The sequence below is a fragment of the Acanthochromis polyacanthus genome, chromosome 16, assembly GCF_021347895.1.
Source record: "Acanthochromis polyacanthus isolate Apoly-LR-REF ecotype Palm Island chromosome 16, KAUST_Apoly_ChrSc, whole genome shotgun sequence".
NCBI lineage: Eukaryota > Metazoa > Chordata > Actinopteri > Pomacentridae > Acanthochromis > Acanthochromis polyacanthus.
The window spans coordinates 25,738,319-25,760,980 of NC_067128.1; the positions used below are offsets into that span (position 1 = coordinate 25,738,319).

A 22,662-nucleotide genomic window follows, 5' to 3' on the forward strand; every position below is an offset into this window, starting at 1 on the left:
AACCTTTAATTCAAGTGCATTTATTCAGTAGGGAAAAAAATCACACATTAAGAAATAATTCTTTTACATCAAATCATGTGTGCCACAATAATTAGCACCCCTGATGTTCGTACTTTGTACAACCCTCTTTTGCCAACAAAACAGCACCTAATCTTCTCCTATAATACATTTTTCAACAATTTTCAATTTGAGAGTATGCTTCTGCAATAAAAAGTTTATTTTAAGGCTTTCAACACATCTTAACCAGAGGTGCCAATAATTATGGAAGGCGCTGTATATAGTGCCACCACAGGGATGCTTCAGTCTGCTATTATGGTGGCAGGAAATCATTTGTATTTTTAAAAACATTTTTAGATCAAGGGTGAGATGAACTAATAAGTTCAATGGACTTGCAAAATATTAATATATTGAAGCAGCAAGCCATCAACCCGGGTCAGTGGTTACACTTTCACTACAGTTGAATAAAGGAGTTCTTGAGAGAGATCCAGGAGGTTTGTGCCAAACACTAAATGACTCATTTGAGCAAGCCAACACTCACAGTCTGTTTCTCAGACAGCAGCCAGACAGAGAATTGCAGCAAGCCCATGGTTTAAGTGGACCTGGAACTAGTCAGTGATGGACCTATTAACAAACAGGGATGAGATAGTTCATATCTAGTGCAGGATGTTAAGTATTTTGGACTAACTTCCCAATGGAAACAGATCACTCTCTACCAATTCCTCTTTATTATTCAAGACTAGTTTATATCAAGAACAGACTTTTAACAGGTAGATAGAAACGGGCTATATATAAAGTACAATTCCCCACAGCTACTGATGCCATCTTCAAATTGCTTGTTTTGTGCAACATCCAATGAGTGTTAACCTTTGAGAAGGGGAAATTTGTAAATTTTGGGAATATATACTTTATTTATTTTCTGACAAACTACCCAATGCTAAGATTTGGCTGTAAAAAATAACTAAAAGTTTACTAATGTGCATTCAAACTAGGGCTACAATTAATGATTTTTTTAATCTGGTCATTTTCAGGATTAACTGATTGATTGTTAGTTCTATAAAATGTCAGTAAATTGTTATTAAAAAAAAAAAAAAAAAAAAAAAAGCAGGAGTATTTAAATGTATATCTTTTACTTACCAGCAGTCCAAAACCCAAAGACGTTCATTTAACTACTCTTAGGTTGGCATAAAACAATTAGGAAATTATTAAATAGTTGCTGATTACCTTAACTTCTTACATGTTCTAGTCAATTATTAACAAATCATCTTAGCCTTACTATCCATTGGGAACCATAGACTGTACAGACTATAGTGGAAACTCGGAAACAGACGCCATTTTTAAATGTTGTAATAAAACAGCATTTTTTTCCAGCTTCACCTTGTCACTAGTATTTTGACATAAACACATAGAAGACTTGATTAGATTTGAAGCAGCTCTGGATAACTTGAGGTGAATTTTGAAGCTTCCTTTGATTTAAAAAAAAAAAAAAACCTGTGAACGTGTTGGAACGTGTCGGTTCAACCAAACATTTGAAAGTTAACGGTCCGAACGCACCACTTTGACGTCAGGCCGACACAGGGACGTGGCACGCGGACGGTTAAATGCTCGGAGCAGCTGGCGGAGCGTCCCGTCGTCAGTACCCACTCAGCAAGGAGGAAGGAGCCAGGAAGTCACGGTAACCGAACCAGCAGCAGCAGCACCCCACCTGGACCAAGCATGGCTTCGAATAATGGCTCAGCCGGCAAATGGGAGGTAGTGAAGAAAGGGAAGAAAAACAACAGCTCAGGGGGAGGCAAGGACACGACTGACAAAAAGACAGGCAGCGGAGGAAGGAAAGCCCTGGGCGAATCAAACCAGCCATCCAGACGTAAGTGAACACGGCCCGCTTGTACACCGCTGCTAGCTCCCGCTCCGTGACCCATTTACCTCACGGCAAAAGTTCAAATGAAAAGACAAGGACGGAGCTCCCTGTGTACATACTAAACTGTATCTTTAACCTTAGCTTTACGCTGTCTGTCAAATAATGTTGCAAACGAAGACTGATCATAAGTGTCATCTGATTTGACAAGCTAGCTATTATAGCTTAGCTTCACGCATAATTCTGCGGCGTCTTGTTTGCGGCTTTGTCAGTCCGTTCCTGAAGAGATATACTTGAAACAACCTACTGACACATTATTCTTAAAGTGAGAGCTAACAGTCCTCTGTGTGCTGTGTGGCCCTGTCACATACACTTTGAGGGAGTAGCTGCTTGGCTAGCAAGTGCAGTTAGCTCATTAGCAGCCATGCTAGCACTCTGTCAACAAAGTCAACGTCATCACTGAAGAACTGCGTCTCTGAAGCATGTGTTAGCACGTTTTTGACCTTTTGTCTTTCTGCTGCTGCACTTTTAACTACATCTCAGTGGTGTTTTAGTTGCATTTTATCAGACAATATAACATTAAACAGCATCAGCTCACTTTTGCGGTCACAGCTGTCATTGTTCTCAGAGATGACTTAACGACGTGGCGACTAGAATCATGTGCTTCCTCTTTCACACTTTTGCAAAGTGTGAGCAAAAGCAGTGTTGGTTTACCTATATACAACGTAGCACAATCCATATTGTGTTCCAATTCACAATGTAGTAACATGTTATTACTATTATAATTTCATATACCTTAAATAGACAATCCATTATTGTTTATCATGATCTTAATTTTGCTCTATTGTATTTTTTCTATTATGCTTGAATATCTGGGTAATAAGAACAGAACAACAATCATTTAACAATACTAACAAAACACTTCAGGTATGTGTAGGCCTGGACAATGTAGATAGATAGATGGATACTTTTTTCATCCCGAGGGAAATTTCAGTCTTCAGCAGCTTACATACAACATACAATAACAAAAAAGGCACTGTTAGTAACAATTGACAGTAAAGGTTAGTATATAAACTATTCTAATTTAAGATCAATATGGTGCTAAGTGAAATTTAAAAATTCAGTTTACAGTATATATACACATTTCAAGGCACAGAAGTATAAAAATTAAAGTGAATTAAGTGATAAAAATGATAGAAGTGGCTTATAAATGTGTTGCTCATTTATATAATTTGACAAGACACATGTACAGATATGTTGAGAATGAGTGTGCTAAATGCGTGTATTATTCATTTCTTCGTAAAAATACCGTAGTCCTCAACAAATTTACTACTGATTAGCCAATTATTTGTTTAAAAAAAGCTACTCGCCCCAGCTTTTTTTTTTTTTTTTTTTTAAGCTTAATTTGTAAACTAGAAACCTGTCAGCTTGGGGTTGAGTGCTGTAGACTCTGTACAGAAGCTGGAAAGTAGTCTGTGACAGACTACTTTCCAACTTACATTGCTGGTCCAGTAATAACTACTAAAGTATATGCCGCCAATCTGTCAAAGGAGTATGAGTGGGCACTATACTGTGAGTATCTATATCCTAACTGAAGCTTTGCACTTTTTGTTGAGAAGAGCAACGAAATGCACATGAACATGCAGGATTTCATGTTTATACTCATCAACAGTTTGAGTTTTCATCTAAAAAGGAATAAATGATAATTGTCCCCCGCCGCGCGAAGAGGGGGACCTAGTATTCGCCTCCGTACGTACGTCCGTACGTACGTCCCTACGTCCCACATCCTTGTCTGCGCGATATCTCATGAAGGAATTGTCGGATCTTCGTCAAACTTGATGTCAACTTGTATTAGGATGATCCCCCGACACCAGTCAATTTGGGTGACCTTCGCATAATTTTCAAGGTCACACTTTGACTTTCAAATCCATGTCTGCGGCGGGGGACATAGACACGTTAGTGTCAAACACTTGTATTTCACAATTCTGCAGAGTTCTGCAACAGGCCAACTACTGTAGTTGTAAGACGTCTATGCTGAATTAGTAGTTTGGCAACATGGGAGACTAACATAGGATTCCAGTAATTCAGGTGCAGTCGCTATAATCCAATTTACCACATTACAAAAGCAAAATATCAGCTCACAGAAAAACAGGTGAAAGTTGTGATCTGGTTTGTTAAATGAAATAGAAGTCCTTCAACAAAATCTAGTTTCAGTATTGTTGTTATTTCCATTCAGTTCCTGAATGTTGCGAATCCTCCAATTAATTTGTGTTAAATCAGTTTACCACACAGCAAACCTGCACCTGTAAGCTGTGATTAGAAGGGGCTGGTTACCCTACCAAGGGAGGAAAAAAATCGCCGTAACAATATTAAGAGTCTCTTTATTGTGTGATGATTCTTTATTGGCTGAATTTGCGGAATGTAATTACTGACTTATGATCAATTGTTTGCCTTTATATTCATTAGCATACTTTCTCTGAACCTGACAGGAACTGCACTCCAATATTCCTCACTGCCTTAATGAAGTGGATACTACCTATGTAATGATCTCACTCTATCACCGCTGTTTGTTTATGAATATGCATTTTATCAGTGAATCATCCTGTCCAAAGTCTATCTGTGACTGTGGCTCTGTCAGTGGAGAGATGGTGTAAAGGTTTTGTCTATAAAAATAGGAAATGTACTTGCCTGTTTGGTAAATAAACTGTAACCAACCAAGTATTTATGTGAAGTAATTAATATACATTCCTACCCTCTGTGTAACCTGGCTCATACTTTCCTCTGAAAGTGATCTGCAGCTTTACCAAGAAGATTAATGTATCACTGTTCACCAATAGACGATTAGTATAGTCGTACAGTCAACAAGCAATTATGCCAGATCTCAGTTTGTTTCTTACATGCTGTCAGCATTCGATCATGAGACTGCTGCTGTTGAGTTTGTGGTTTTGCTTCATTAAATAGAATCCTCCAGCCTGAAGTTCAGCCTGAGGCTTTTGTATCTGTTAGAAATGTTGTGCAACATGAGACTTAAGTAAGTATTTTACAGATGAGACAAGACTTATTATTTGTCATTGTCAAGTCCTTCACCCTTAAATAACTTAAGACTGAAAATAGGGAAAAGTATCTATACATTTGATTTTTACCTTTATTTATTTCCAAAGTGATTATTCAAGTCTAGCATGTTATTTGTTTTAAGAAAAGTAAAAACAAAACCCTGCCTATTATTGACTTATCTTATGCACTAAAACATTTTCAAGGACTGGAGACATTACTCAAAGTGTTTTACAGTCACGTAGTTCTTTGATTATGAAATGTTTCTTAGTTTCTTAGAAATGCTGTGTCTTCATTCGTCCTGTTTGCTGGAGAATTATACATGCGGTCAAGACCGTTTCTACTTAATGTGTTTGCCTTTTTATTTATTTATTAACATCTTTTTTAATTTGCTGCTGGAGGTGGGGTGTAGGGTTAGGGTTAGACTTTGACTTTAACTTTGAATGATTACTTACTGGAATCTGCAGCATACTTGTTTGTAGATATTCTTTCAAGAAGTTTGTCAATCATATTTAATTTAATGAAAAAGAAATCTCATTACCATGCCTCTGTCAGAGCTCCGGAATAACTTTTTCACTATTGGGTCCCTGGTGTTTGCACCATTACATGATTTCGTTATCTAAATGCTAATGTTAGCATACTAACAATCTTGTGATAGTGACATTGATAGCATGTTCATGTCAGTTATGCTATGCACAGGATGTTGTCATGTTGGCATTCAAGCGTACACAAATTTGCACTAAACACAAAGTGAAGCTGAAGAAACCGTTGTGTATTTTAGCAGGTGGTTCATCGTAAACCAGAGTGGTAAATAAAATTAAATTCGACCTGATGCTGTTGCTACAAGAAAACCGAAGAGCTCAAAGTTATTACAATTCATTCTCTGGTGATGATGAATGACTGAACCACATTTCATTAAATAGTTAGAGATATTTAACTCTAAAATGTTAAACTCATTGTGCCATTAGAACAAACCTCAGAGAATAAAGTCAATAGGCTTCCTCTTTTTTGTTGACAATGAATGTCCAAAAGGTAATGTCAGCCCATTGAATAATTGTAAAGATTTTCCAGTCTTCATCACAAATGGCAGACAGATCAATTGACAGATGCTAGCACAGCTTAAAATCATTAATATAATGGAACCAAAATACTGAAGGACTGAAGCAGGTGGAATGATCTTAAACTCAAAACTAAAACAAAAAACACTCTTTTTCAGGGAAAATAATAATAATATGAAACACAGTTTATGGTATCTCTTTTGAAACTAATTAACAAGTTGTTACATTTAATTCTTGTCCCTTAATATCATCATATCACATTTGTATCACTAGACATTTACATCTTTTAACAATTCCTAGCACTGCACTGTGCCCTGCCATTGTTGCCCTGTTACTGTATGTCACTGAAGCTGACATCTTCTCATGCCAGAAGCCTCTACTGGAACTGACCAAATTCCTGACACCTATTGATATTTATTTTCCATTAATAGGCATTTACCCCTGGTCACATTACCTCAATCTCAGCTTTCAGTACTTTCCTTACTGATCTGCCCTTGTAACAATTCTTACTAAACTGTTTGTGATTATATGTCTGGTCTTGATGCCTCCTTTTCAGCTGAGATATTCCTATTGGACAACTGGGCTTCTCTGTCAAGAAAACGGCTCCAAAATATTCTTTATGATTTCAGTTTGCTTGTTTCAGTGGATTTAGGATTAGTCATTACTAACCAACTTGTAAAAGGGAAAACTATGGTGATGGAGTCCATATTAAATCCAGATGAAGAAGTAAAAGTGTGATGAAATGCGTCCCTTCCTTGCATCACAGCGCTGTGTTTTGCCAACGCATGCAGACCAGATATAGATTTAGGTTTCTCAGCAACATGTACAGCTGAATGGCCTAAGAACAACTGGTGACCCCTGTCAACAACTGCTCAAGTTTGTGGGTGGGTCTGACTTGGATTCCCTGTGTGCAGTCGTGTGGACCCATAGTTAAATACTGTACATGTCTCTGCAGCATGACCTAGGGTTTGAGCCATACATAGAAGCTTTAATAGTAGTCGTTTCAGTTGAAACTCCTGTTGTCTTATGGTATTGGTATTATTTTGAAAATGTGTGGCAAAAGCCTGATGTAGCTTAATCCTTAGTGCCGTAGAGCTATTAGAAATACAATACTGAGCCATAATGTTGTGCTGGCCTCTTCATTACAATGACCAGCACTGTGGTATTATTTTGACTCGATCCCACATTGGTCGTTGCTCTGTTGTAAATACTGACAGGAGGACTAATCAGCATCTGGAAATAGTCCCCATCAAATGCACTCTATACGTTTGTTTGAATAATGCTTACTAAGAACTGCAGTAACTGGGTGTTTTAAGAAAGTAGTGAGCCTTTATAAAAAAGAAATTAGGTCCACATTTGTGCGTGGTTCAAATATAATGTAACACACAGTCTTTGGTTGTACCCTTTCAGAGGCTTTGACATTTCTTTAAAAATACAATAAACGCTCTGAGAAAACAATTTTTTTTTAAAAATAGAAACCGGCATTATTGTAAAATTTAATGTGAATATGTACAGCCCTGAAAATATCTGGTTGTAGCAACTTCAGATTTCAAGTGTTTGTATTGGTCTTCCAATTTGTTGGCGCTCTAATAATGAAGAATCATTTAACACCAGATGTAGTTTATTTACAAGGGAGTCTTTACAAGTAACATAAAAGGGAATACTGGAATGTTGCTGGTGCTTAACTCTGTTCCTTTGTGAGTTGTAATGAGTGTTGCATGAATATTGCTCTAGATAATAACAGCCTATTACACAAGCCACGGAGGGAGGGTGGAAGGGATAAGTAAGGCGCTGAATGTGAGAGGAGTGAGCAACCAGGGAGAGAAATGTAACTTGATTGTTGCTGAAAGTCAAAGAAGCTCAGAGTAGATGCTGCATTTAACCAGAGCTGTCTAAACCACGACTGCGTTGTTTGTTTCAGCACCCCTGAAGATGTCAGAGACTTTGTTTGATGGCTTTGAGAAAATGGGAAAGAAACAGAACAAGGAGCAAGTTCCTCCACCTGCCGATCCTCAAAACAAGAAGGCCTCATCGACTAAACCATCCAAGAAATCACACTCCAGCAATACAGTCACACCTGCAACTCACAAGACCCTCGAGGAAGCTTTCAAAGCTGTGAGTAATACACAGATTTCTCTTGATTGACTCTGTTGTATTATAGTTTTATTAGGTCTTTTCTGAAATTGATAATATGAATGGTTTAAACAAAGCTGAAAGTTGTCAGATGTTGCAGTGTACAAATTATTAAGAAGGTTCTGTTTGTGCTTTCTTCCCTAAATCCACTTGGTTTTTGCTAAAATTTTACATTAACGTTAAATTTTTAATTTTCAATATTGATATAAGAACTTAAAACAATTTATTTTAAGTGGATAAAATTAATTTAACGGGCTTTCAAGGCCATAAATATCCTCATGCAAACACAGCTGCTTTGTAACATCCTGAAGGCAAGGCATCACATGCTTAAGCACATCTTGTCCTCACTGAAGGGATGTGTTGTTTTTGAAAATGTAATCCTGATATTTTCACTGTTTCCTTTTTAGTTGGATGTTGGGGACCTGAAGCAGCAGTTGGCTCGCAGTCAAACCCTGTTCCCAGAAAATCCTTCTGTTTGGGTCAAAGACCTGGCAGGATACCTCAACCTCAATCTGACTGCACCAGAGAATGAGCCCACACTCAGCAGCTATGCTCACGGTCAGCCAAACTTATGCTTTTATTTTCGTATTTTCAAAAATTTCCCCACTGCGGAGTCAATAAAGCTTTACAGTATTAAAGGTTTATTCATGCGACTGAAATATGTCAGTGACTACTGTGTAATATAACATTTAGCGACACTTGTCCTCAGTTATCAGCACTGAAGTCGTATCCATCTGTTCTGTCCCAGACTACCCATACTGCCTTACAGGAAAAGAGCTGAGAGGTGTGATCAAAGGCCTCATTGGACGATGCAGCAACATTCTGCCAGATTTCTTCGACCACTGTGTTTACACTATGCTCAGGGAGCTGGACAGACAGTCAGGTAAATGCAGGATGTTGCATGAAGAGGTGGCAGTGGATTTGAAAACTTTCTGTTTTTATGAGTGTCACACTACTCATCTTCAGTTACTGAGACTGTACTATTATTATTGAAAATATTCAAATATTTGATTCTTGGCTCACAGGTAGTCAAGCTTATTTCAGCAGTCATTCAAATATCCTTCATTTTGATGTGGCACATTAAAAAAAACACTTGATATTTCACAACAAAAGCATCAAAAGATTTAATGCTGTTATTTAGTGAGAGGCATTGATTTTGTCTCTGACTCTTAAATTTGTATGTTTTTTTTTTGTAATATGTGTGACATTTTGGCCTTAATTAAAAATCAAAGAGTAGATGGGCAAGAAAAAATTAAAGGACAGAGAAAAAGTGGGACAACAAGCAGCTACAGGCTCTAACCATGCTTATTGCAATCAAACGTTCAGCATCTTGGACCTTAATGCTCCATAGCAGCTTATGAAAGTATTTTACCTTGGTTTGATATGTCATTGCAGTTTGTGGGTTCATGTTAAACATCAAACTTAAAAACACAACCTGGCACCAACAGCTTTTTCTTTTTGTTTCTAGGTGAACCTCTGCATGGCTACAGAGTTTGCATTCAGGCAATCCTCCAGGACAAACCCAGAATAGCCACCCAAAACCTGCCAGAGGTGAGTGTCTGTGTGTGTGACCTTCAGTTCTGCAGATACCTGGCAAATTGCTGCTTACCCACTTTGAGTCCACTTGCATTAAAATATTCAGCAAGTGCTTTTTTTTTTATCTTATTCTTTTGTTATGTTTGCTTTTTCAAACAAACAGTTTGAGTCCAGTTGTGAGATTTTGCTACCTGGTTTGTCCTGTACAGTAATCTTGCAATGACAGGTTATAATATCATCACCTTTTCTTTTCTTTCCTGTCTAGTATTTGGAGTTATTGCGGTCTGTTCAGAATCGACCAGTGAAGTGTTTGACCATCATGTGGGCTCTGGGCCAAGCTGGATTTTATGACCTCAGCCAGGGACTAAGAGGTAATGGACAATCAAAATGTTATACTGCTGCAAAAAAATCATTCATATGCATTGTTGCATATCTACAAAGCCTTATACTCCTCTAGATATGTAGATATTATCTGCTCATTATTAGTCCTGGTCTGTGTCTGTTTGCCCTTTCTCCCACTTTCTCAACAATATGTGATGACAGAAATTCTGGGTTGGGAGTCACTGAAGCAAAAGTGCACATCAGACCAGTAACATATCCACTGACAGCCAGCTGCTGTTTCAGGTCTTTGCCTGGTATTTGGTCACCCACTGAGTCTGCAGCATGTGGGCATGGGATGAATATTCTTGGAAGATTATATAACAACCTTCAACCACAAAGTAAGGTTATTGAATACCACTTGACTCCCTGAAGGCAAGAAAAGACACAGCTGAGTCATTCTGAGGCTGTTTGCAAAGTTGCATATCCATCGATATTCCTCATGAACAGCAGGATAGAGTCAAATGAGACGACAGACACTGTTCAGGAAGAGTTCAAGGGTTTCAGTATTTGAGTCCCAGACTGTAATATGATTTCACTTGGCATATGTCCAAGACTTATATACAGACAGAAATATTTACAGTGGTGAAAAATTACGTGTATTCGTCAACACAAAATGACACAACAGCAAAATTAAATCAAATCATGATTCGGGATGGGTCCCAAGCTCTGGGGAGAAATTTTTAAATTCCGGAGAATTGATAAGCTTCAACGTTAACGGTTCTGTTAATGATGCTTTGTAAAGTAAGAACGCTGCTTTACACATTTTATGTCATCACTGTAAAACGTGTCTGATGTGTATGTTTTCGTGTCCATGATGTATTTTGGCTTTCCAAATCCAAAACGTGGTTCTGTCTGTCGAAGCTATCAACTCAGACAGACCGAACACCTTGTGTCTGAGGGGCGAAGCAGCTCCATCACTCACCTGCAGCTCTGTGCAGCACAGGGGATGAATGTACGAAAGTATGTTTTAGCCTTACTACAGTTGATGCAGAAAATGTTCGTTGCCACAAAAGTAGCAAATCGTGTGCGTGTCAGAGCAAAAACACAATCAGTGTTTGACAGCTGAGCTTGTAGTTCATCCCTCACTGACCAACTACGTTATGTTTACTAACAGCCTGAACATGGAGTCTGTTTTATTTAGTGATTTAAGCCTGTCACTGTCCACAGTGCTCTGATCATTCCCATCAACACCAATGTCTGCATAAAATTTCATTCATATACAGTATGTACGAGGAAAATTAAGCAATCTTTATTCAGTTCTTAATTTGTCCAGTCATTTTTCTTCTAAAAAAACAAAAACTATCAAAAAATATTGACACCATGAAAGTACCGGATGAATACACACATCAGTAAAAGTAGTAGTACAGTTAAAATCTTGACGATACTCACCCTTAGTCATGACATGAGATATCACAGTGTAAAAACAAGAGTGTATCTGAGGGATGTTTTGTTTCTAAGCTTTTTGTACTGAATCTGGTCTGAGCTTCTTTTACACTTAAAGCTGAAAAGTTAACACATTTCATACCATAAGTACATGTTTCTAAAACGTAATTATCCTTCTTTTGTTTGTGCTGTAGTGTGGCTGGGCATCATGCTTCCTGTTTTAGGGGTGAAGTCTTTATCTTCATATGCCATTGCCTATCTGGAGAGACTTCTACTGTAAGTCTGACTGAGAAATATGTGTGTTATTATGGTTTCTATTTTATATAGATAATATTGTACACAAAAGCTTCTTTTTTTGCTATGATTGCACCTGTTTGCACTATCCACATGTTTTCCTGATATATTGTTATTTTTATAAGTTAAAAAACTGTCCCCAAATATTAGAGAGTAGCCTTATTATTTATCCCTTTGCAGGCATTTCTTAGAAATGTAGTTGATATTTTGAAAAGAAAATTGTCAAAAACAAACAAATGTCATTTGTGTTGACTTTTTTCCATCAGACTTCATGCAAACCTGACAAAGGGATTTGGCATCATGGGTCCTAAAGAGTTTTTTCCTCTACTTGATTTTGCCTTCATGCCAAAGAATGCTCTGTCATCAAGGTAAATGTAAATGAATGAAAACACAATCATACCAATGTTCTTTTATTAATTTTTGTATAATTCTGTATGCATAGCATGACTGCATGGTGTATGAATAAGTGGCTAAAGAAATATGATGTGAGAGAGTTTTGCATACATACTTAACCCCACATTATACCAAATTAAACAACCTGAAAACTTTGAGGAGAGACACACAGAGTGATTGTGGTTGATTGATGTGTGCATTTTTGAGTGATTTGCTTATTTGGTATTTGTTATAGCAGTTGTTGTAAATTGTAATGACCCTATTTTTGTTTGTGTACAGTCTACAGGAGCAGCTGAGACGTTTGTATCCTCGGCTGAAGGCCCTCGCATTTGGAGCCAAGCCTGAGAGCACATTACACACATACCTGCCGTCTTTTCTGTCCAGAGCCACACCACACTGTCCAGATGATATGAAGAGAGAGGTGACACACACACACACGCATATACATGTACAAACACACACGCCATACAGCATGTTGTTAATACCCTGATTATGGTAATCTGTGTCATAAACGGTCAAAACAGGGTATTGATAAATGAACAAGCTTGAAGTGTAAGTCCTCTTAAACACTAACAGTGTTTAGAGCAACCAACCAGCACCTTTATTCCATAGGTGAACCAGCCAAATATTGTCACTTACAAATGACATAAAATTAATGTGAGAAATTAATCTAAACCTTCAAACAAATGTTTTAGTGTCCATCAGAATTAAAGAGCTCTTTTCATGGGCATGTTTCGTCAGTGTTCGTTATCATTAAACTGTAATACCAGTACTTTTGAAGGAGATTTTTTTGCATTGGATGGTGTCTTGGTCTGTTTCTGCTGCCATCATTTATTGATAATCTACATAAGATTCATAATCCACTGGTCAGCTGCATTTTTTCGGCTACAAGAATGTATTCTTGTCAGCTTCAAAAATTCAGAGAATTTAATTAGAAATTGGAATAACTGAGTCTCTCCTATGTTTTTTGCAGCTACTCAGCAGTATGACAGAGTGCTTGTGTGTGGATGTGCAGAGTCTAGGAGTGTGGAGGCAGCTCTACACCAAACACTTACCCCAGTCCAGGTGAGTTACACTTATATTTTTTTTAGTTATAAACTGAATAGTAGAAGCTAAATTGTTGCTCATCTGTGATTAAAAAAAACATTTGTTACAATTAGGGGTATAGTGTTATTTGTACCATAGTGCACCTTTGATGCATGTACACCTGCAGAGTTGTGATTTGTTTCTAGGTTTATGTTCCTACGTTTGCATACATTATTCTACCATAACTGACCACACGATTAAACTACCACACGACTGAGCAGTTGATGGGTCACTGTCTTGCAACTCATAAATTTGCAAAATAGCAGGTGAAAGTTCCCCTCCAAAGTATTGTCTTGGTCTCTTGCTAGTAAAATTATTAGTGTATGTCTGCAGTCTACTAAAACGGTTGTTCTTTTAGTAAATCAATGTGTTGCAACTCCAACAATGATGTCTTCTAGCATTAATAGTGAGGATTCAGGTATTCAGGCATAAATTAATGTTTCAAATATGTTTGAAGTTTTTTGTAGTATTTATATGACCTTCGTAAAAAATGAAAGGATATTTTGCTGCCTTTTTATCTTTCCTAGTGAATGTACAAATTAGAGGGGAAAAAAACTATTCATTTCATTGTGTTCCTCAAAGGCAACCAGCAGCTAAGAGTAACTGTTAAAGTGGAATGTTCTCTTGTATCTTGTATCTCTTGTTCGTCAAAGCAGAAATTGATGTCATGAATCAGTGAAAATACCTAAAATGTCAGTATGACAATTCTGAACATTTGCTTTAATGGCTGTCTTGCTTGACATATGCTTTATTGATGATTGGCTTTTCTAGCACTTAAAAAATATACAATATATTAAACAGCTTCACAGTATAACCACTGGCAGGTGAAGTGAATAACACTGATTATGTCTTCATCATGCCACCTGTTAGCAATTTGGATATATTAGGCAGCAAGTGAACATTTTGTCCTCAAAATTGATGTGTTAGAAGCAGGAAAAAAGGCAGGCGTAAGGATTTGAGCAAGTTACACAAGGGCTAAATTATGATGGATAGACGACTGGGTCAGAGCATCTCCAAAACTGCAGCTCTTGTGGGGTGTTCCCGGAGTGCAGTGTTCAGTATCTTTCAAAAGTGGTCCAAGGAAGGAACAGTGGTGAACCAACGACAGGCTCATTGATGCACATGGGAAGAGAAGGCCGACTCGTGGTCTGATCCAACAGACGAGCTACTGTTGCTAAAATTGCTGAGGAAGTTAAAGCTGGCCCACCAACAATGGGCACGTGATCATGGAACAATGGAAGAAGGTGTTCTGGTCTGATGAGTCACATTTTCTGTGGCATCACGTGGATGTGCATCGCTTACCTGGGGAATGCACCAGGATGCACTATGGGAAGAAGGCAAGCTGGCGGATGCAGTGTGATACCTTGGGCAATGTTCTGCTTTGGGTCCTGTCCTCCATGTGGATGTTACTTTGACACATACCTCCAACCTAAGTGTTGTTGCAGACCATGTGCACACTTTCATGGAATTGGTATTCTCTGGCTTGTTTCAGCAGGATAATGTGCCATGCCACAAAGCAAAAATGGTTCAGGAATGCTTTGACAAGCACAACAACCAGTTTGAGGTGTTGACTGGACCTTCAGATTCCCCAGATCTCAATCCAATCGAGCATCCGTGGGATGTGCTGGACAAACAAGTCCAATCCATTGAGACCACATCTCACAACTTTCAGGACTTGGAGGAGATACCAGAGCACACCTTCGGGGGTTTAGTGGAGTCCATGCCTCGGTGGTTTAGGGCTGTTTTGGCAGCAAAAGGGGGACCAACACAATATTAGGAAGGTGTTCATACTGATGTGCCTGATCGGTGTAAATTTCAGCTGTGTTACGCAAACTGCCAATACATTGCTTTCTCACTTTGAGAAAAAAGAAAGCGGAGAAGTGCACTTATAGTTATTATTCATATTCATATGTAAGTAAAAGTAGTTGCATATAGAAATAATGATAATTTTAGCCATGCATATACTAATAGATAGAACTGACTGTCAATGCCTCTTTTCCTTCTACAGTCTGCTGTTAAACCACTTGCTGAAGTCTTGGAATGTCCTGCCACCAAAAGTAGGTCCTGTCATGATGTCTGTTGGTACTTACACCAAAGCTGTCTCCTGAAAGATACTTTAATTAGAGCAACATTGCATGTGTATACTGTTGAGCACACTTAGTGGAACTGCTTTATTATTTGAGCAAAATGCAGTGTGATGCAGAAGGGGAGAGAAGTTTCTTTCTTTCCTAATGGAATTTTTTATCATCTTTTAATTCGACTGTTGTTCTCTACTTAAAATTTTTTAGCTGCGAAAGAACCTTGAAGAAACAATCCAGTCCTTCCGAGTGACCAATGAAGAGATGAGAGACACTGTTGAATCTAATGACCTCCAGGAGTGCAATCATCTGTGCCAGGTAAAACAAATTCACAGAGCACGTTTGATTTGAAATGCTAAAAGTAATTTGAAATTTATTATTTAACAATTGTAAATTAAAAATGAATAAATAATATTGGTTAACAGTACTTACCTGTGTCTCCAGAATCTGCAGGTGAAGATGCGTGGTCACGGGTTCCCCTGGTCCAAACTGCTTATGGTTCTGCTTGTGTTTGTCGCTGGTTTCATTGCCCATGACATCAGATCTCATCACTCCGTTGCAGGTCTGACAGATTGCTGTTTACTCATTGCAGTCATTAGTCCTCATATTTATGGCAGATTTTGCCGTACATTATGTGTCTTGTAGTAACAGTTGTTGCGTTTCAGATTCCACCACAGCCAGGTATCTGCACTCTTCAGGGATCATAGCTGTATCTCAGCAGGCCTGGAGCAAAATAACAGTCTACTCAAAGCAGGGTTTCAGGTAAGTACTCACATTTCACATGTTAGATACTCAAAAAATGTTTTGTATTGAAGCACGCTGCTGAAAAAGCAGTTTTTACAGTCTGGTTTACTGGCACAGTGTTTCATGTCGGGCTGAAACTATTCCACAAGTTATGTGAGTAATTCGATTACTAGAACTGCTCGAGGCAAAATTCTCTGATCGAGGCTTCGTTTAGTCCACTACATACTAAACTCCAGGTCACTAAATGACCCCAAATGAGTTTGGACCCAGACTTCATCAGATACGGATCAGGACCTATCAAAATTGAATTTGACAAGACACTTCTGTTTTAACCGCCGCAGCTTTTCAAATGTTGACAGCGTTGGTTTAGTAGATCAGAGGCTGAACTACGAAGGCAGGTTGACATAGTCAGGCTTTCTTTGTTTAACTTGACTCGACAAAAACTAGAACCTCAGTCCGAGTCAACAAGTATGAAGGTGGTTTTCAACTTTCTTTGTTAACTCCGACTTTCTACTTCAAACTTGTCCACACAAACAGGAGTGTTTAACGCATCATTTGGCTCATTTTCCACAAAATGAACCAATCGCAAACAGGTTGTTTTAGTGGAGAACAATGAGGAACATAAAAATTTATGACGGTAAAAAGCAGCAACTTGAAATTATGTAAAACAGGAATGCTGGTATAAAACTGTTAAACGTGCATAGTGTATTTATTTTACCGATCAATGCAGCTGATTATTCCTAACAGACAGCTGCACAATAAAACTATCACACTTCATATATTCAAACGTGATACTGTATTGAAGTGCATGTAAGTCTGACTCTGTCTCATAATGAAGGAAATCCCTTTAATTTGTGGTCAAATCAAAGCCAAACTAATGTTACTGATGGAACATTCTCTGTAATAAATACTAATAAACTAATCAGTTTTTGTATTTGTGTTCTATCAACTGCAGTACCAGCAGTTTAAATGAAGCAAACATAAAAACATATTTATTTTATTTCTGCATCACCAACTAAATACATGTAGGTTCTCATGGCTTTAGTTTTAGTTGAATACCCCTGTACTATACTGTATGTGTACAATACACCACATATGTCTGCCCCTGTTCCACCAAGACGTTTTTTTCTGTTGCATAGCGGGCTCACTTCCGCTTTTGATGCTGTATTGCGCATACCAAGCGCAGAATCTGATTACTCGATTAATCGCCAGAATACTCGATTACTAAAATAATCGATAGCTGCAGCCCTAGTTTGATGAAACATTGTCCTAAATTAATGTTCAAAATCCTACAGTAATATAATTAGGATACTTTCATTGACATTCACTAATGCATTTATGAGCTACATTTGTAATATAATGTCAACTATCATGACTTGAACACTTTTACAAAATTTATTTTGTTTATCTGTGTCTTTGGCTGTGGTAGTGTTTCACCGATTAACAGGAGAAAAAGAAATATGAGCCAAACTTAGACCAATGGCAGTTTCTTTATCTGTTGTCTCTGGTCAGTGGATATTATGATACCTGTGTTGTTGATTTTCTGCATTTGTTTGTTTATACTGTCATGGAAAGATGTTTTAGCACTGAGGTCATGGCGACTGATGAATCTTGTCCTAGACTGCTATATATTCAGAAGTGTTTCTAATAGGATAGAAATTTTGAACAATTTCCTTCATCAATACTATGCCAAATTAGCCTCGCCACGCTAGACCCAGCTCTTAAGACACAAGGGTCTAGGAACGCTCGACAGGGAGGGAGGTGGGCTAAAAGGTTGTCTTTCAAATCACTCTGCAGCAATTGGGTAGGTATACAACCAATCAGTGCAACGAATAGGCTGACGTAGTTCCTAGAGCGCCGGATTGTGGCTAAGTCCCATTAGCTTCCCAACCAGCGGAGCCAACTGGTATATTAAGGATTTGCCATATCCCGTCGGCATAAGTCCAAATACGTCTTTCTTCTCAATGAAACACTTTAGTGCCGTCCTTTGTTTATCTTTCAAGTTGAATTTTAGCTTCAAATCTTTAAGGGCTGTGGCCAAAGCCGAGTCAAAAGATAACTGTTTATTGTGCGCTGGTTGTTTCTGTCAGAATCGTCGCGCCTCTGTCGTCACTTAGTTACGCCCGCCTTCTGACTCTACACTTCATGGTGATTGGTCCGGCCAGTTTTAGGAGCATCCAACCTCGAACCTTATTGAGGGTAACTAGACCCACCCTGGCAGAGAATTAAATTTGTTGCCGTGGGTTGTCTAGCGCAGCTAGGCTAATGCCAAATAACAATCAATAATCAGACACTTAATGTTTGCTGCAATATACATTTGGTTACATTAGAAATGTAAAGAACAGACAAAGGAAACGCTAGGTTAGTTTACTGGTAATTATAAATTAAATTGCCAAAAATGACTTAATTTAGTATTAATGTCAGCAATCAAGCTGCAGTAAATAATCTGTATTGTTACTAATCTTTTCATAGCAATTTGATATTAGAATCATCGTCTTAGCTGATCTACAGGATGGAGTGACTTTTTTTTTATTGTAGGTAACATTAGTCCAGCTGCTGGAACAGCTACTCAGCTGGAACAGAGGTCAGATGTCAACAAATACTGTCAGAGCAACTTTATCCATCCATGATGTCTGTCAGTGGTTACTGCTATCACTAAAGTGTATTTAAACTCAAGGCAGATTGTTGCAGACACACTTTTTCACTTTAGTTTGCATACTAAGCTATTATTTACAACATTGACATGAGTAGCAAATCTTTTAACTCTCTGTATGTTGAGTCACTCAGGCAAAGCATTTAACTGCTGTTTATGTTGTGTGTTCTTTCTTCCACTGTTAGCTGGTTGGAGACCAGCACTCCTTATTATTACTCTGAGTGTGTGCGAGTTTTGGGGCCACTAATGGAACAAGGTTTGGAGAAGGCAAAAGCAGCAGCCATCTTCATCGCTGAAAACGCTACACAGTTTGGCCTATGGGTCAAAGAAACGACACCGCTGGTCATAGAATGGGTAAGACTGTGCATATCTTTGCCTTCTGCTCTTTAATCAGCTCCGCTTAAGGTTCAGGGAGTCCGAGTAAGGATGCTGTTAAATGATGCTGAAGTCACTTTTATCTATTTAAATCTTAATTGCCTAAAGATCTGCAACATTAAACAGTGAAAAACTGAGAAATTTTTCATCCATTGGGTAGTTGGTGTTTTTTTCCAGTTAGATTATAGTATTTCCATTCTGAGTCTCCCATTTTTTCTTATTATACCACTAATAAGGTAAACTGGGAAAGTGTTCAAGTAAAGTCTGAGTCAACCTGCCCTCACCTGCACTCCACAATGTTTGGAGACATGTCTTTGACTTAAATCTACTGACTGTTTCTCCTGTGTGTCTTGCCCAGGTAAACACCAACACCCCTGACAGTGTGTTCCAGGTGTTGGCATATTTGAAGGAGCTCCTTATGTTCCTCCATCAGAATTACATCCTGCCAGCACTTGCGTACATATCTGACCTTTTACAACAAGCGTGGACCAACCTACAAGACTCCTGCAAGTCAGTACACAATGCAGCCTTTAACAGTTTTGGTTTTTCTGAGGGTAGCAGCAGCATTAAATGTACATCTAGTATTAAAGTGTGCCAGGAGCTGGTTAAACCAGCTGTTCATTCATGAAAAAACTGAATTATTGTGTAAAAGTTTACGTGTCATAGCATATCCATATCATAAAACACCTTGTAGCACTCACTTTAGTTGTTATGGTGCATATGTGCATCCAGTGCCTCTCAGGTTTAACACTACATCAGCTCATGAATGTATAGGCTGAGATCAAAGAGGTGATGTTAACTATGTTCAATGCATCTCATTTTTGTTCTTATTTTTCCTTATTTATATATAGTGTATATATTTTGTGTCTTAATTTATAGATGTGTTCTCTTGCTTTTCTTACTGTCACTTTGCTGCTGTGACATTGCAAATTCCCCTTTGTGGGGCTAATAAAGGATATTCTACTCTATCTGATGCTTAAACAAAATTTTAACATTTAAATAAACTGTGATGATTTGAAATGATTTTTCACAAAAATAACTTAACAGCCTTCAAATAACAAAATGTTAAAGTAATGCAGTTAATGCCCCAAAAGCAAAAATACTTCAAATTCTGAAACTGTTTTCTCCATGTGAGTATGTATTTCACTTGAAATTAGTCATATGATTACAGTCCATCTGCAGTAAACAAAGAAAGTATTTGAAGGTGTTTTTTAAAACCAAAAATACTTGAAAATTAATTTGTTCTAGCTTCTCAAATCAGGCATTTGAAGGTTTTGGACTTTTGGTCAATCAAGACAAGTAACTTTTAGATATGCTAAGACTACACTAATGTTGTTAATGTCTGTTTTTTTTTTTGCAGCGGGGAGGTTTCAATATCATGTCTGCAAGGCCATGCTTTGTCCCTGACCAACTCAACGTGGCAGCTCCTCCAACACACAACTTCAGCCATCAAGACGTGGGCTCAGGATCTTCTAACACGTGCAGGATAACATATCAACAGACCCTGACTAATTTACACATACAATATACTCACAAGAAGTTCCATACTGTATATACACACACACACACTGACCCAGTGTGAGGCTGCCTTTCGGTGCTTCAGCTCCTCTCATGAAGCCTTGATTAGACTCTGTGGGGTCAGACAAAAAGAAACTCTCACTTATACAGACCCTTTTGTCTCCTGTTTTGGCTAAATTTTATCAATCAGTTTGCTGTTGTATAGATGTTTGTTTTTTTTCTACTAATCTTTTTGTCACTGCTTGATGCGGAGGTCGTATCTTTCTCTCTCCCTGAGTTTTCTACTTCAAATTTCAGCTGTTATTTTAACCTCTGGGTTAAATAGAATATGTAATTTATAGAAAATGTATGTTTGTAGATGATTTATAAATCATTTTTATTTAAAGATAAAAAAAATATGTTATAAGGAAACTTGGTAAAGGGCAGGGAAAAGACCAAAAACTTTTCCAAGCCACTGAAGACCTCATCAGGTAAACTCTGGGGGCCACTTCATTTCCAACACTTTTTCCACTCACCATATCATCATATCAGACACAGTGTGTTCAGAACCTTCACCAAGCTTGAGGAGCTTCTCACAATGTGAACCCGTCAGCAAGAGAGATACAGTGAGGAAGGAATCACATCTGCCGGTGGACTGATTCCTCCAGAAGATTTGTAGTGGACAGTGTGAATTTGAGAATGTATCGCACATCAGTCTAGAAAATTAAATCTACCTGCTGTTCCTGTCTTGCACATTATCTTATCTTGTCTCGCCTTTGCTGCTTAATTTTTTGTGTCCCTTTTCTTATGCTTCATCTGCCACCAGTTGCTAATGACCCCAACTAAAAGAAACACTGCGGTTGTCTACTTGTACTTGAAAATCGATGAGATTCTCAATGTGTGTGGATCAACATGCTAATTGTCAATAATGGGATCATGATTATTTCTGTGCCAACATCCTCGTATGCTGAAATAAGCAAGCTGTTTCTCCAGGTCTTTCTGATTAGCTGATTCACCAACCGCTCCTTGTACCTAAGATGTTTGGATGGATATGACCGCAACTAATGTCTTACTTTGTTATGTAAATGATTTATAATAAAGACTTCAACCCCATTTGCTGTTTTTTTTTTTTGTTTGTTGTTGTTGTTTGTTTTTTAAAGTTTAAAAATTCCATAAGGTGGCCTTGAAGTAAAGCATGCCATGTCTAGGACCATCTTCCTTATAGAATCCTCTTGTCTAAAAGGGGCTCTTCTACTTTGAAAAGTCAAGAATACACTGTGACCCAAATTATTATGCAAGTTAGGTTTTTAATTACTTTGCAGAAACTATTGGGGTTAGCCCACCCTTTCTTTCAGTTTACATTGCTATATTGGTTCTACAAATTTATCCATAAAAATGTGACACTGAAATGATATCAGATGGAAAATATAACATTTCGAATTTCAGGTGAACCAAATTATTATGCAAATCTTTATTTCAAACTAAAACATCCAACATATGAAAATAAAACATCTTTTTTAAATTAACAAATATATTTTATATTGTCAGACTATCCTGAGCACAAATTGTCAAACTGGATGAGCCCTCAGTAGAGGGCAGAACCACGCCCTCTGCTGGCGAAAACCCTGTCCTCCCTATACAACTGATGCAATATGTATCAATTTTGATCATGTACGTATCTCCCTCCCTACTTGATCTGCTGACCTGTAACTCCACAACTGCGCAGGGGACCTTGGACTGATCTTCAGTGCCAAGTCTGATCATCCTGACTTCAGCGGTTGCAGAGATATCGGACCGGACATAGTCACATACATACATACATACATACTTACCCAGCCAGATACCGCACCGAATGCAATAACCCCACTGACGTTCGTCAGGCGTGGTTAATAATAAGCATATCTGGATGTATCTTTACTTGGAGATGCATCACATGAATCCCACTCCAGCCCTGATATTCAGTCTCTGTTCCACACAGATTCTGGGTTTATAGGGTTTGATTATTTGTATTTCCATCAGAGCTGCCAGGAGACTTTTATTAAGGTAAGTGGCCATTATGCAAAAAATTACGCAGCACTGCTTGAACTGTTATTAGAAGGACTTTAAGATGATTTTAGCGCAATAATTTGCTTTTCAGGATCTTGT

The 22,662-nt window shown here is 38.1% G+C and overlaps 1 protein-coding gene and 1 long non-coding RNA gene across 2 annotated transcripts in view; one reads left to right on the top strand and one right to left on the bottom strand.

The window, feature by feature from the left end:
* LOC127537755 (uncharacterized) overlaps positions 1 to 22,662 on the bottom strand; it is a 329,554-nt gene that overhangs the window by 71,875 nt on the left and 235,017 nt on the right. The window lies entirely within an intron of this gene.
* On the top strand, positions 1,581 to 21,630 carry tmem214 (transmembrane protein 214). Its single transcript, XM_022199847.2, has 17 exons — positions 1,581 to 1,864; positions 7,886 to 8,079; positions 8,505 to 8,655; positions 8,846 to 8,980; positions 9,566 to 9,648; positions 9,899 to 10,004; positions 11,592 to 11,673; positions 11,958 to 12,059; positions 12,364 to 12,505; positions 13,058 to 13,149; positions 15,179 to 15,227; positions 15,459 to 15,566; positions 15,693 to 15,810; positions 15,914 to 16,010; positions 18,831 to 18,999; positions 19,379 to 19,530; positions 20,381 to 21,630. The coding sequence occupies exons 1-17, from the start codon at positions 1,714 to 1,716 to the stop codon at positions 20,508 to 20,510; spliced, it is 2,061 nt and encodes a 686-aa protein (XP_022055539.2). The 5' UTR covers positions 1,581 to 1,713; the 3' UTR covers positions 20,511 to 21,630.

Coding starts and splice junctions, on each gene's coding strand:
- tmem214 (XM_022199847.2), top strand. CDS start 1,714: ATGGCTTCGAATAATGGCTCAGCCGGCAAATGGGAGGTAGTGAAGAAA. Junction 10,005..11,591: donor CCTCAGCCAGGGACTAAGAG/GTAATGGACAAT, acceptor TTTGTGCTGTAG/TGTGGCTGGGCATCATGCTT. Junction 19,000..19,378: donor CACCGCTGGTCATAGAATGG/GTAAGACTGTGC, acceptor TGTCTTGCCCAG/GTAAACACCAACACCCCTGA.